Genomic DNA, 14,509 nt, shown 5'->3' on the forward strand with positions numbered 1-14,509 from the left:
CTATTGCATAAAGACCAACCGCTTTGGACATCTGTGTTAGATCGGTTAGAAATTGAATTACCAATTTCCGTCGATCCCAACAAATGGCTCTTAAAGCCAAACAAACTGCAAACAGGAAATTACGTATACACACATTCCTTTCTATGGAAATTTTCGACTTCCGCCCTTGCAACCGCCTCGTTTCGTATTTCGTTGCGTCTCATTTCTGTTTTTCCTTGCCCTGATGCGCTTTTTGCCCGCCCGCGTAATTGTGCGTGCAAACGACAGCGACGTTCTGGCCAAAACTACAAACTGGGCTGGGCCAACTAACTACAAATGCAACAACTACAACTACACAAACCGAACTCCCTTTACTGAGCCCTTTCTGCATCAGTGGAAAGTGAAGGTCCACGTCAAAAAAGTCTATTGCAATTGCTGGGCAATGTTCCGCAGCAAAATTGACATACAAATTGGGCAAAAGTCGACGCGACGCTCTAGCTGGCACTCAATTGCCATATCGAAGGCCTCGCAAAGGAACTAATTGATTTGAAATTGGATAGTTTACAAATTCAGTTGAGAAATGCACCTCTAACCCCAAAATAGGAAACAGTATAGTATAGTTTATTGTAAATAAATCTTGAATTTCGTTACTTTTGATATCCCAATTTTCAAATCAGCAGTTAACGAAGCCTAAGAAAAACTAATTTCTTATGTGGAGAATACTTTCGTTTGCAAACATGGTCAGTGTATGGGATGTTAAGTAGCTTGTTAGATTGGGATGATAATCATGTTGGTGTAGCTGCTGCTGATGTTAACAGCAGAGTAAACATAGCTGGGTAAAAATTGTTGCAACCGCTTCAAAGCCAACCACAACAGTGGCTAACTATTTTCTCCTGCTTGTTGTCCGACCACTATGAAGTGCCAGCAGTGGCTAGCCAGGAGCTCATTAATTTTCCCCCCAAAATCCCAACCGAAAAGAGGAAAAGCCAAAGAATATAAATATAAAACACATGCCTGAGTGTGTTTGTGTTTGTCTGAGGGAAAGAGAAAGACTGCTCGGTGTGCGATGAAACCAACCAGAAAATTTACATTTAAAACTAAAACAAACTATAAAAGTGCAGACTGGACATTTTCTAGTTACCAACATTTGGTACAATTTTTCATTTTGACTTGGACAAACACCCTGCATCTGTCCTTTTACACCAGGGGGTGTGGGGCTCCATGCACACTGCCCTGACCTTTGTCCTTTGTTTTATGCCATGCTTGCAGTTTGTTTAAACTTTAAATCAAAACGTTTGGGGGAAAACCTTTTGAGGGCATTTCATCATCTACGTGATGTTGTTAATCAAGTCTTTCCAACAACATCAACTTGATTGCCCTCTACTTCAATATCCATCTTCTTTCAATCTTTAATCCTTTTCATCCTGACAGCTATCCATGCACGTTCATACCATAAACTGCAACTCACTAAGCCAATTTCAGTGTGTTCTTTTAATTGAGAGGATGAAAAATAAATAAAGAATCTAGAGAGCGAGACGAATACAGGATGGATGGGAAAACAAAGGTGATAAAAAAGTAAAAATAAAAGGACTTGCTTTAACTTCTGTTCCAAGTGCTAGTTAACTTACATGCTCACTGCATTTTTGCTTTCAATAGAAACTTATTATGTGCATTAAGAGCTCGTGTGTTATAAAAGAGACTAAGCCAGTCATCTAAATACTAGATCAGAATTTTTTACCAACAGGCTCAATTTTAAAATAAGAAACATCTCACGTAAATAAGCAACGAAAATTGCAAACATACACAATTTAAATTTTGCTTGTTTCATTTAATCTCTTTTGTTGGCACGCACTGGGCCGCACAGAGTCAACACGAGGACGAGAACGACGACGACAACAACCTGTACCATGCCCTTTGATGGAAGGCAGCAAGAAAATCTTTCCCTTTTTCGGACATTCTGCATCTGCAACTGAAAATTAATAAAGGACTTGGGGAGTAAACACAGTCAGTCAACAAGGGACGAAACCCAACCAAAATAAAAAAAAGAGAGAACACAGAAAAAACCAAAAGGGTTCCAGCGAACCCATCGTAAGTATGCCAGGTGAGAAAAGGTGAGACGCGTGTGTCCATGTGTTTGTTTTTGTGTGTCTTGATGTGGGTGTGGGTATTCTGGGGCTGAGTTTGGGTGTGTGCGTTCTGTAAGCTTAATCCTTAATTTAAAATACCGCAAGTAAATATTTGCTTGAATCTTTATATCCTCAGTGAAAGCAGCTGCCAGTTACCAGCTGCTCCTGTTGATGTTGCACTCGTTAATCAAAGCTAAAAGCAAAGTGAAAGCTCACCCAGACAAATGACGGCGGGAAGGGATGAGCCAGTGACAGAGTTTTGAACCCGTTAAATTGTTAAAGAATTCAATTAAAATTTCAAATTGAATTTTAAAATATAATTCATAACGAAACGTAGGATTACATTTACAAAATAAAAATCAAAACCCTTTTTCCTTTTTTCATCAAACAAAAATGTAATCCAAGTTAACAAGAACCCAATGTCAGCAAGAGAAAAGAATAAAACCTTAAAGGACAAATTTGCAGAGAAAAAAAATATAAATACTGGGAAAACATTGACAAGAATAATCCTTCATATTATTCTAACTTGGTAAAAATTGGAAGAATTAAGCAGAGTTTTGCAGTCATTACCAGTTGCCCAGTGTTCAATGAAAATCAAATCATAACTTTCCATTAAAAATTTAGGAGTTGTCAATTATTCTCAAAATTATGCAGAATTTTAAATCTAACAATTTACTATAAATGAATGAAGAACAATAAACTTTTAGGAGTTGCTTACTTAAGCTAACTTTCAAATTGCAGGGTATTTCAAACGAAAAAATACCCGCAGGAATAGGCCTTGTTTCCATGTTTCCCATTTTACTTTTTGTTGTGTTTTTGAGCATTGCAAATTGGCTTAACTTATTGGTGAGCATGGCAATAAGCTGACCAATGGCTTATTTAACTCCTAAAGTACTAATCTGCCCATTAGAGAATAGAAAATGGAGATAGAAATTTACTTTTATTCTAATCCTGAAACTAATTGGTAAGACAACCAACATAGCTTTGGCTTTTGCATTGATTGAGTAAAGGATATACAAATTTCCACCAAAAGTTTGACAAGTTGGAAAATTGAACCTCCAAGCCAAGCCAATTCGTTTGTAATTGGCAAAAGAGTGCGGGAAAGAAGTGGTTTAGCGACCTCACCAGCCCCCTGGGCCAAAAGGAAACAAATTGGAATCGTGTGTTGTATTGCCAAAAAGTTCTATGAGCAAACTGACTGACCAACAGATTCCACCAGCCACCACACCAAAGGAATCTAGAGACGACGACAGCAACGTGATCTTTGGGTTTTGATACCGACACCGGGATGCAAGTTTTTGATTAAAAGGCCAACAACCAGTAGTAACGGTTGGTTGGGTGTGTATAGGAGTGCAAGTAGAGGATTTGGGGCACGTATTTTGAGCGCTGCAATTGCAGTGCATTGGGTAAACGAAAAGAACATATTGATTGAGTAGTTCTCAGTCCCAAAAGACCACCGAGTGCGGTGACAATTCTGTCATATTAATTCTCTTGAATTTTCAACGCAGAAAACCGCATTGCAATCAACTGATTAAACACGTCGACGCCTCTTCGTATAGACATATTCTTCAAAGCTCAAAAATGAGTATATGTATATGCATAAGTACTAAGTTTCTACTCATAACTCAATGTTTTAATACTCCCTCTCTCGTTTTTCCTTTTTTCAGCTGAGCCAGCAAATCCCTTTAGATAGGCAGCTCCGGAGGGATGGTTAAAGGGAGCTGCATAAATCCCTAAGTACTTGGCAACGGCAATTTCATTAACTCCGACATTTACGTTAAATAATGTGATTGTGATTTCATTGTGAATTATTTATGTATGAATAATAAAAAGCGAGTTAAAAAAAAAGACGAAAAAAAGAAAGTACTAAATTATGTGGAAAGGAGCAAATGAAAGTGGAATGATATATGTGCGATTATAATTAATTTTTGCCCATACCCACATCTCCGTGGTCTCCATTCAGTCGTAGTAATGTGAGAGGCAATTAAAGAGCTCTCTCGATAAATGGATGAGTTTTATTTATAAATCAGCATGAACCTGGATATGATCACCAAAATTATTTCGAAGTTATATCTGCAATGTGCAACATATCCGACATTTTAAGTAGATCAAATAATGGTTGCTTCAACAATTTAAACCAAAAGTCTGACAAGTTGGAAAACTAAAGCTCCGACCAAGCCAATTCGTTCGTAAGTGACAATGAAGTGTGGGAAAGAAGCGGTTTAGCGACCTCAACGCCTAACTAACAAGTCTTATTCGAATATTAAAGTGAATTATAGATTTAATATGTTCCTTATCAAAAATCAAAACCATTCTTATGGCCAAGTATAAGACGCAGACAGTATTTCATCGTTTTGAACTTTTAAAACAATTTTACGTTAAGTTTTACCTAGATTCAACTATTTCGAAGTCTTCAGCATGAGCTGGGCCATTGTGCGGAAGTAAATACCACCGAGATAAGCACTCGCTGCTTCACTTGCTGCTTCATCTTGTCGCCTCAAGCTCAATGGTAGCTTAAATAGAGCAACTTAAGAAAAGTAAAAGAAATGGCAGCGGGTGTGGGCGGGCGATAGGTGAAAGAAGAATGAAAATAAGTAAAGGCGAAAGAGCTGCACTTAAAAAACTTGTTACCAAATGCAAAGCAGCTTAGCAACTTGCCCCTTAACTTTCGCTCCCAATTCTCTTTCTATAAAATTTTGTTTGACGAGGCGAAAATACTTGCAATACTTATGTTTCGATTAAGTTTTCACATCTAAGCCCATTCCATCTTGATCCTATGATGTCAGCTAAATGAATAAAAGCTTTTGTTTTTGACCAAATATGTAACTCAGTTTAATTAGTAAAAGTTACCTAACTTCTTGCCACCGTTTCATACCATACACACACCAACACACAACGAAAAGGAAGATTGCTTGACCATTCTGTTGGGAATTTTGTTTTTAATTAATTAAATTATACTTGTTCTTTTCTTCTATTTCTGCCACATGCATTTTTCAAAAGGACTTTTTGCTTCAATTAAATGGAAGTAGTCGAGAATGTGAAGGTACGGCAGGAACTAAAGTGATTAAATTGCCAAATTATAAACTGGGTTAAGGCATTTTTTGGAACAACGTTAGTTAAAAACAAGGTTTAGTTATACGCCTGGCCAACCAACCTGTGTGTTCAATACCAAAAAAAAAAAGAGCAAAAGTCTACTTGATACAATCAGTGGCGACATTTTGCTGCCCCAAGAGCGCAATGCGCCAATAATTTCTCATTATTATTTCAAGAAACGGATTTACAGCATGCGGCAAATGCGAAGAAAAAAGGACAAGAAAGTTGCTAAAGGAGAGAAAAAGCAAACGGAATTGAAAAGGAAACCTGTCAGTTGGCATTATCCTTAAAGCTTAGCCCAGTTGTACGCCCACTTTACGGTTTCTTTCACATGCTCTTTCACATAAAGTCTGTTGATAATTGTAGCGTTTTTTGTAAATTTATATTAACTTACCACTAATTTGTATTGAGAAATGGAAGTGAAATAATATAATCCCAAAACGAGACATCATTGTACATATTGCAACCGAGTCAAAAAGAAGAGTATAGAAACTTTGGTGGTCGACACTGGGATCTCCTTCTTTTTTGTTGTTGAATTCATCAAACAGAGTGCAACATTTTCTTCTGTTCATTTCTATTCTTTTAATTTCAACAATTTTCCATTTTCCCAGTTTATTTTGTTGGTTTTTGTTGGCTAGTTTTCATTTACAAACTACTCGAATATGCCACCAAGAATGCAGGAGTCGGCAAGAAGCGTAAATAACCGAATGAATAGATTTTTTTCAACGCGCTCACTTCCAATACTTTGCCCTGCCGTCAAATGAGAAACTTTCTCTGGGGAACTTGAAAGAGAAAAGTTTCTCGCTTCTACTTTTTTCCCTTTTTGTGAGTTTTGTGTGCAAATATTTAGCGTTGAAGTTGCATTTGCGGTTGCATTTACAACATCCTGCTGTGATAATTAAGGAAAAGTGCTGCAAGAAAGTTGCTAAAGCAATGCGGCATGAAGTAAACTGAATGAATGGAAGGTTGAAAAAAAGTAATTGAATACAAATACACCTACTTGTCCACGTATGTGTGAAAGAAATATGAATAACTTTAAGGCCCAGGCCGAAAAGGCGGCAGAAAAAAGGGAATACCAACAATTGTTCTTAAACATATTTGCCTTCTTTTCTTGTGGGTGTTTATTTTGTGGTTGGCAAAGAAAAACACAAGGGCAAAGTCACTCCATTATCGATCGAAACGAAATCGAACTAAAATATTTAACTAAATGGTGCCCCATAAAAAGAAATAAAAGCAACAGCAAGCCAACTCACAAACAGGCACAAATATATAAATTAATCATCAACCCGAAAACAAAACGAATTCTTGCATTAAAGTTAGAAACTAGAAGGAAACATGCAAATTTAAGGACATAAATAGAGTCGAACTAGAAAACAAAAAATTATTCGGAATCTTCTTTTGATAAGGAACAAAAATATATTTCAAATCATTCGCCCATCGATGCTATATCTTGGCACTATGCGTTTTTGAAAGTAGTAGAGTATTCAAATCATAAAGAGCGAATTAACTACGCCACATGGCGTATACGTACCGTGGAGGGAAATGATTCGACCTGTGACTAATTTTTTATCTGAGACTGTAACAGGTGTTATTTAAATAAGTATATTCTAAGGTTTTCTCTATTTATGCCCTGACAAAGGGTAAGGTAGAAACTTTAATTGTAGACGTATCTGGACGTAAGATTCAAATTATAAATAACTGAAATAGAATGAGTTAGACGACATATGGATTACCATGTGATACTAAAGAAGTTTTCAAGTTAATATCTTGAGTTAAATTCCCCAACTTTGTAAAGCAAATTGTATATTATTCACTACAAAAGCGAATGTGTCTGTCACACGTTGTTGTAGAGTAGATTTAAGACGGATATTTATACAGATAAATCTACTTAGTGCTTGCGTTGAAATCCTATAATTAATGGGAATCATTTTCTCTTTTTTTCTCTCTCTTATTTCCCTCTGGGTTTTGTATTGTGCTTTGAATATTTAATTAAAATATTACTCATACGCCATGTGGCGCTCGTTACTGAGGGATGGAATGGAAGTAGGTTAATTTTCATATCGATGGGTTCAAGAACCTCATGCGTTTAGTTGTTGCTAGGCATTGCAGGGCTAAGGCAGGGCTTAGCTTAAGGAGTAAATAGCCAGCAATTATTGAAAGCAAAAACAACAAAAAAAGGTCATTAAAAGCAATCCACAACAACAATAACACGCAATGTCGTCTGGCTTTTGGATTTGCTTTCCATGTGCGTGTAAATGTGAGGCCATAAAATTGGTTTAGTTTCACTAAAAACGAAAGTGAAGCACTGTAATATTGGAAATTTGTATATTGAATATGGAAATGTATATTCTTTTGTAATATAAAGTAGACATAATTTGTCTAGCAAATGATATAAGCAAAGCTTACCTCTTATTTACGTTTTAAATCATTGTTCCATCGATCCTATATTTTGGCAGCATGCGTTTTTGAACGTAGTAGAGTATTCAAATATTATTTGCGATTGCAAATACAACTGTGAAAAAAAACTACATAACATTTGTTTATGTGGATTACTAATGATAAATGTTGTATACTTACTGAACTGACTGTTCGCCGCTCTAAACTACTCTACTGCACATACATATGTACATATGTATAAGAATGACAGTTTTCTGTTTCTAACTTCTTTAACTTTCCCTTCAAGTCTTAATAGTTGGAGGCTATTATCAAAACAATATTCACAAAACGTGTACCACAAGTCAAGATGTCAAGATTCCATTCTGCCACGCTCTGGGCATTAAAACTTTTTCTCATCGTGGCGTTTTACATCGACATTCAACTTGCAGACTCCTAAATGTATGACTTCGATTGCTTAAAATAACTGTTTTCATCAGCTATATTCAGATTTCAAGAATATTAGAATTGGTTCAATTTTGTAGCAATACGTAATTGTTCTTAACAATTTCAATCTTACTTTTATCCTCAGTGATAATTCATCTGGGCAGTTTATACAGTTTGTGATATATTTCCAGATTATGTTTTTTTTTAAATCCATGACATTACAATGTTACCTATATAATTCCCAGGTGATGAAAAATCAAGACATGAGGAGCGAATACTGTGTTCAAATTCCCAATTATGTACTTACTTTTTTCAGGTTAACTTTCAAATATTATGCACAATTTTAATCGGTTTGAAGATTCATTGAATTAGTTAAAAGGGCCTGCGACAACTAAGTGTCATTTTAAAACTATTTAATCCACTGTGTCACAGAAGAACATTATTACTTTGTTTACAATTTAAACAACTGGGTGTTAACTAACCAATGTGAATGCCGATAACAAAAATGGCGCCAGCATTGCAGTGATCGACTGCGTCTACCGGTCACTTATTTAAATGTTCATCAACACTATCAATAATATATGTATGACAAATATAAAAACTTTATTTAAAATATTATATCTATTTCTTGTACACATTTAGTTTACAATGTACTTCACACATCTTCATCTAGTATGTCATCAATGTAATCAAAGTCTTCATAAATTATTTCATCTAAATCCTGAAACTCTTCTTCTTTAGACCCCGTCTTACGAGGTGTTGTTTTCTCTTTCGGATCATCTAAATTTTTAAGATGAGATTTCGATTTGTAATGATTTTTCAATTGGGTGTTGCGTGGAAAACCAATATCGCAGGTTTCACAGCTAATAAATCGAAATAAAATAAGAAGTTTGTTAGGAGGTTGTTATAGTTGTTGCAAAATCTTACCGATACGGACGCAAACCTGTGTGCAAAAATTCATGTTTGCTTAAACAGGACTTTGTGATGAAACTTTTGCCACAAACTTTGCAGGGAAATTTGGTATTGTAGTGTTCCTTGCTAAAATGAAAACAGAATTATCGGAAGATCCCACATTAGAAATTTACACTAACCGTTCATGTCGACAGCGAGCATCTCCCGTCCGAAAACCTTGTGAACAGAAGCGGCATTTCCAGGGCTTCTGACCCTTATGACGCACAGATATATGCATTTGCAGCAGGGGATTGGTAAAGAATTTCTTATCACACTCCGGACATTCAAAGGACTTTATGCCGGTATGTCTGATTAAATGCAGTTTAAGGTTGCTGGAATTATCAAAAGATCGTCCACATTGATCACAAACCAAAGAAGCAGACACTTTAGGACGACTGGACATTGATTTCTTATCCGGAGTTGAAACTGATGGCGTGGGCGATGTATCAGCTTCATCAGATAACAGCGTTACAAATGACGATGGCGCTGGTGAGACACAATCCCGAAGAGGGCTGCTGCAGCGGCTACTCTCCGATGAAGAAGGATCTAGAAGAGGTGCTGCAACAGAATTAAGATTTGGCTCTGCTTTAGCGTCCGGTTCAAGCGGTGCTGCTGCAGCTGCCGTAAATGAGCGGCTGACACTAGTGTTGCTCGAAACGGTGGAGTTTGGTATACGAGCACGCACAATACTCAATATTTTTGGACCTGGACCTGTTGCAGTAGCAAGAGCACTTGACAAACTAGGCGACGAGGCAGGCGGACGAGCCCTAACTATTGATTGCAATTTTTTGGGTGGTGGTCGCTCAACCGCAGGCTGATTTGTGTCCGAATCACTAGATTCACTGATATATGCATTCTTTTCCTTAAGCAGCTGACGATGCGTTTGGATGCAACACTCGCGGAAGGCCATTGAATGATTCAAGTCCAAGATGCAGCGTGAGCAAATGCTCCCCGGCATGTCCACACTTTGCACTAACTGAAACTCGAAAAGATACATATGTATGTATGTCAGTACAAGAGAAATAACCATGTTTGAATGTACCCAAACTTACAAGAATGCCCGTCAGTACTTTCACCTTCTGCACTAGTTCTGTATTCTGCTCGTCGAATATATCATTCGCAGACTGTTCATTTACATGATGAGCACACAGTCTGCATTGTACAAGCATTTTAGTTAATAACTTTTTATGGTTCAACTGTGATTAATTAAAAATTATTGACAGACGCCAAATTTTATTTTTTATGTTGTTGTGGCGTTTCGTGGCGAATGGCAGTTTTAGTTATGACATACTAAGAGCCGTGACACGCAAAAAACACGCCTTTTTAAAATTCTTTATATTAAAATGGCTTTCCCGTTACCCGTTTTTTTTTTTTATTCAACATATTCTTCGATTATAGTCTCTGTTATACAATTTTCATCATCCTCTGGGTATATTAATTTATCAATAATTTCATCGTCAACATCATAGTTTTGATCGACCGATGCAGCGCTGGCTTTCTTTTGATGCGTTTTGGAACGAAAGTGAAGTTTCAAATTTGTACTCCTTGGGAAACCAATTTTACATATTTCGCAACTGTAAAACAGATAATATGAACTATGTATGTATTATATTTTAGCAAAATCCTCTATAAATTACCGATGTGGTCGCTCTCCAGAATGAAGAAATTCATGTTTTTTGAGATCAGATTGTATAATAAATCCCTTATCACAGTATTTACATTTAAAACTGAGTGTTCGTATGTGTCGGATCCTAAAAAAAAGAGACTATAAATATAAAAATATCGACTACTTGGCGGCTTTGTTAACCTTTCATGTCGACATCGGGCTGTGCTGGTTAAAAATCGAAGTCCGCAGAATTTGCATTTATAGGGTCTTTCTCCTTGATGTCGGACACGATCATGAAGATTAAGTAAATGCTGACTAAAGAACTTCTCGCCGCATTGGGCACATTCGAAATTCTTTACTCCCGTGTGCCGCACTAGATGAAGCTTAAGATTGCTGGGATCCTTGAAGCATTTACCGCACTTATCACAAACCAGTTCAGGAACTCCAGCACTCTGAACACGTTTCCGTTTGCCAGATGAATGATTCGATTGCATCGACGGTGACTCTGGTACAGTGATGAAATCTGGCTCTTCCAATACTGGAGATGGAGGCATTGTCTCAGTGTTTGCTTGTTTTTTAGGAGGTAATTCTGCGACAATTTCCACAATTCCACTCTTGGCTCGAATCGGAGTATGTGTGGCTTTCCTTGCTGAAGTCTTTAATGGGTCCAGATTCTTTAGTGGCGTAGTTGACTTATCCATGGATTTCAACAATGTCTTTTGAGTTTTGATACAACGTTCTCGGAACACCATCAAGTGATTTAAATCTAAATGGCAGCTGGCGCATATGTGTTGGGGAATTTGAGGCCGGTTAAGTAACTGCAAATCGCATTATTGCATATACATAATTTATATTTTTGAAATCTTTTTAATTTAGCTTACTTTAATTCCTGTGATTGCTGCAACATTTCTAAGTATGTCATTATGCTCCCCTTCAAAAATGTTAGGGGCATTACGATTATGTATTACCTCATTGCAGAGTCTGCAGTAAATCGGCATTATAGTAATTTATTATTAAAAATAAACTCTGACTTTATCTAATGGATTGATATGTTCAAAATTTATTTATTTTATTTATAAATGTTGAAAATAATAATACATCTTTCACGGTGAATGGCAAACAAATGGTCTAGAGACGAGAGCGTGAGTAGGGTTAGAAAGAAAGTCATCGGCATTTTATTCAAAAAAAATGTTAACGAAGGCTACTAGGCAATTATTTACTACAAATACAAAATATAATGGACTTTGCCGTAAAGTTTTAAATAAAGTGTATCTGTTGTTATTCATCCATTTCTTCAGCCAAGAGTGATTCAGCCAAGTCGTCTTCGTCAAAGTTCCCATCGCTGGCTAAGCTCTCTCCATCCTTGTCAGATTCCGTGTATTCCGCAATTCTTCTCCTGTGATATTTGGTAAGATAGTGTTTTTTTAAAGTATGATAATCCACAAATTGTTTGTTACAAGATGTACAGCTGAAAGCAAAGCATATGTTTGATAAATTTCTACAAATTCGTCTAAATTTAAAAACACTTACATGTGCTTTACAGTCTTTTCGCCATCTTTATGAAATTGAATGTGTTTATCTAGACCGATTTTACTTATGAAAGTTTTAGGGCAGATGGAACACCGAAATGGCAGTTCATTTGGATGCATTGTTCTAATAAAAAAGGAATCGATTAAAACAAAATCAAACGTGATTATCATTTGTTCACCTTTCATGCCGACACCGAGCTGGACTATTCGGGAACCCTTGGCCGCAGTATTTGCAAATAAAGGGCAATTCATTTCTATGTCTGACCCGGATATGCAAATTAAGCAAGGGTTGCGTATAGAACTTCCGGTCACATTCATTACACTGGAATGTAGGTTCCCCGTGTGTCCGACGATGTGCTAGCATATTGCCACAATCACGAAAAGACCATCCACAATGCTCGCAAGTATATTTCTTATCACCATTAAAATAGGGCTTTCGTTTTCTCCGTCTTCTTACGGGCGGGACGTCTTCTAAAGCTTCTGCTTTCTTTACCGGTGACTGCAATCGTTTGATAAGGACGCGAGGATAATTGCTGGTCAAAGGCAATTTCGAGCGTCCCTTTCCTGGGCTTTTTACAGCATCCAATTCATTGACCATTTTGTACTCCATCATTGGATCCAGCATATTGCTTTTGCCATCTTCATCTTTGTCTTCTTCATTTTCCTCGTTTTCGTCCAGTAACACCAGCTTGGGGTCTTCCAACAGAAGTTGCTCCGCTTTAATGCAACGTTCTCGAAACAAAGCTGCATGCTGCAAGTCCAGATAGCAGCAAGTACAAATATGTGTTGGCAAATCCTCACAGTAATTAAACTATTTAAAAGAATTGCAAATGTATTAAGATAACAACTGTCTGTCACCCTGCTTACCTCCAATCCTGTTAGACTTCTTATATTTTCAAGCAATGCTTCATTTTCGTGTGCAAATATATTCTTGGGATTGGGTGTAACGATCGTCTCGGCACAACTTCTACATTTATAGGTAGTCATTTTTAAGTTTTTTCTTCAATTTTTAATAATATACACAAAATCCAAGCGTTTTCTGAAATCAAGCCAAGCACTTTTTCTTCCTAGGTAGTTGCCATTCACCCAGATACGCAGTCATTATATCGGTGGGTCAACAGCTGACATAAGGCAAAGAGCTGACAGAATATTTGAATTTGTTTAAATTATTTACATTGTCTTCCAAAAATTATGTATGAACTGCGCAAACTTTGTCGCGCTTGTGGAAAGAATGCCGATGACTCTATGGGCGCCGAACTATTCGAACAATCGAATGAACAGCTGCTAAGTGTTTTGGAAGATATAACGAATTTGTCTGTAAGTTGAAAAATGAAATTAAGAGAAAAGCAATTTATAACCGATTTATTTTGCAGCTGGAATATGATAACATTTTGCCTGAGAGTGTTTGCCATGAGTGTAAGACATTTTTGAATAAAATAGTCGAATTTCGTACGAAATGCTTGAAAACCCATAAAGAACTTTTGGAAAGAAAGCGCATCGAAATAGAGGAAGCCGACATACATGATGATTATGAAGTTACTTACGAGGCAACCGAAACGGATGAATTACATACTGAAGTTGATCTCGATAATGAGGCAATCCAGGCTGAAATAGAACTGGACGAGGAACAAGAACTGATCAATGCCTCGCCCACAGTAAAGAAGACAAAAAAATCACCAAAAAAGTCAATGAAACGCAAGAAAAGTCAGAAAACCTGGATTTGTGAGCTCTGCGGTGGGGAATTTAAATGTTCCACTTATTTGAAACTCCATCTACTGCGTCATACTGGTAAAAAAGATGTTGAGTGCGACATCTGTCAGGCAAAGTATTATACGGAAAATGAAATGAGGCGTCATAGGATACTCCACACAGATGCCAGACCATATGCCTGCCGATATTGTAACAAAACCTTCCGCGGTTGCAGCAGCAAGGTTGTACACGAAAGGTGAAGCTAAATTTTCAATTACTTCAAAAGAATAAACAATTAATAGTCCTCTTGATTACAGAACTCACACAAATGAGCGCCCATTTGCTTGCCAGTTTTGTGATAAAACCTTTCGATCCACATCGTCGAAACAAAACCACGAGAAAATCCATTTAAATAATCGAAATTTTCAGTAAGTATTCTACTTAACTTTAAAATAAATTCCTTAAAAAAGTCTTATACTTTTCTGCATTTTCCAGTTGCGAGACCTGTGATCAGTGGTTTCTACGTTCATCACACCTACTTTTACATAGCCGCACTAAATTGCACATGAAACGACTCAACAATGACAATACTAATTCCTAATTAGACTAATGTACAATCAGAGATTAAAAAATTGTATTTATTTTTATTCTTGGTTCTTTTGATGTTGAGTTGATATTTTTTATTTCTGGCGTAGGCAATGTATAAACTTCTGTTT

The 14,509-nt window shown here is 36.8% G+C and overlaps 4 protein-coding genes across 6 annotated transcripts in view; 1 reads left to right on the top strand and 3 right to left on the bottom strand.

Moving 5' to 3' along the window:
* The window catches only part of LOC137584942 (uncharacterized), a 51,178-nt gene extending 42,708 nt beyond the window's left edge, over window positions 1-8,470 (bottom strand). The window contains exons 1-4 of one of the 2 annotated variants that reach the window (XM_068300549.1): window positions 8,326-8,470; window positions 8,152-8,248; window positions 7,776-8,071; window positions 7,605-7,710 (exon numbers count right to left, since the gene is read on the bottom strand). The gene's annotated coding sequence lies outside the window, so the exon portion shown is untranslated. Of the gene's footprint in view, window positions 1-7,604; window positions 7,724-7,775; window positions 8,072-8,151; window positions 8,249-8,325 lie in introns of both variants that reach the window. The other variant, XM_068300548.1, reaches the window with a different exon arrangement.
* Window positions 8,471-8,597: 127 nt separating this feature from the next.
* Window positions 8,598-10,230, bottom strand: LOC137584835 (transcription factor Ouib-like). 2 transcript variants are annotated; one of them, XM_068300408.1, is made up of 4 exons: window positions 10,022-10,230; window positions 9,110-9,945; window positions 8,962-9,056; window positions 8,598-8,881 (listed from the first exon to the last, which is right to left on the bottom strand). In XM_068300408.1, exons 1-4 carry the CDS (start codon window positions 10,136-10,138, stop codon window positions 8,838-8,840), a joined length of 1,092 nt encoding a protein of 363 aa, XP_068156509.1. In that variant the 5' UTR covers window positions 10,139-10,230; the 3' UTR covers window positions 8,598-8,837. The 2 variants fall into 2 exon arrangements, with proteins under 2 accessions (XP_068156509.1, XP_068156508.1); XM_068300407.1 differs by having other exon boundaries at window positions 8,946-9,056.
* A 1,492-nt stretch (window positions 10,231-11,722) lies between these two features.
* On the bottom strand, window positions 11,723-13,305 carry LOC137584836 (transcription factor Ouib-like). Its single transcript, XM_068300409.1, has 4 exons — window positions 12,972-13,305; window positions 12,284-12,915; window positions 12,106-12,228; window positions 11,723-12,043 (listed from the first exon to the last, which is right to left on the bottom strand). Exons 1-4 carry the CDS (start codon window positions 13,089-13,091, stop codon window positions 11,854-11,856), a joined length of 1,065 nt encoding a protein of 354 aa, XP_068156510.1. The 5' UTR covers window positions 13,092-13,305; the 3' UTR covers window positions 11,723-11,853.
* Window positions 13,128-14,440, top strand: LOC137584837 (transcription factor Ouib-like). Its single transcript, XM_068300410.1, has 4 exons — window positions 13,128-13,421; window positions 13,478-14,049; window positions 14,111-14,221; window positions 14,289-14,440. The coding sequence occupies exons 1-4, from the start codon at window positions 13,296-13,298 to the stop codon at window positions 14,392-14,394; spliced, it is 915 nt and encodes a 304-aa protein (XP_068156511.1). The 5' UTR covers window positions 13,128-13,295; the 3' UTR covers window positions 14,395-14,440.
* The last annotated feature ends 69 nt before the right edge of the window (window positions 14,441-14,509 follow it).

Source organism: Drosophila tropicalis, unplaced genomic scaffold, assembly GCF_018151085.1.
Source record: "Drosophila tropicalis isolate 14030-0801.00 unplaced genomic scaffold, ASM1815108v1 contig_878, whole genome shotgun sequence".
Taxonomy (NCBI): Eukaryota; Metazoa; Arthropoda; class Insecta; order Diptera; family Drosophilidae; genus Drosophila; species Drosophila tropicalis.

Excerpts from the sequence above, each read along its gene's own strand:
- LOC137584836 (XM_068300409.1), bottom strand. The coding sequence starts at position 13,091 with ATGACTACCTATAAATGTAGAAGTTGTGCCGAGACGATCGTTACACCC. Across the intron at positions 12,916-12,971 it reads GAAGTCTAACAGGATTGGAG|TTTAATTACTGTGAGGATTT; the intron begins GTAAGCAGGGTG and ends TCTTTTAAATAG. Across the intron at positions 12,229-12,283 it reads GCTCGGTGTCGGCATGAAAG|AACAATGCATCCAAATGAAC; the intron begins GTGAACAAATGA and ends CTTTTTTATTAG.
- LOC137584835 (XM_068300407.1), bottom strand. The coding sequence starts at position 10,138 with ATGCTTGTACAATGCAGACTGTGTGCTCATCATGTAAATGAACAGTCT. Across the intron at positions 9,946-10,021 it reads AAGTACTGACGGGCATTCTT|TTAGTGCAAAGTGTGGACAT; the intron begins GTAAGTTTGGGT and ends TTCGAGTTTCAG. Across the intron at positions 8,882-8,945 it reads ACAGGTTTGCGTCCGTATCG|CTGTGAAACCTGCGATATTG; the intron begins GTAAGATTTTGC and ends TCGATTTATTAG.
- LOC137584837 (XM_068300410.1), top strand. The coding sequence starts at position 13,296 with ATGTATGAACTGCGCAAACTTTGTCGCGCTTGTGGAAAGAATGCCGAT. Across the intron at positions 14,050-14,110 it reads AGCAAGGTTGTACACGAAAG|AACTCACACAAATGAGCGCC; the intron begins GTGAAGCTAAAT and ends TCTTGATTACAG. Across the intron at positions 14,222-14,288 it reads TTAAATAATCGAAATTTTCA|TTGCGAGACCTGTGATCAGT; the intron begins GTAAGTATTCTA and ends TGCATTTTCCAG.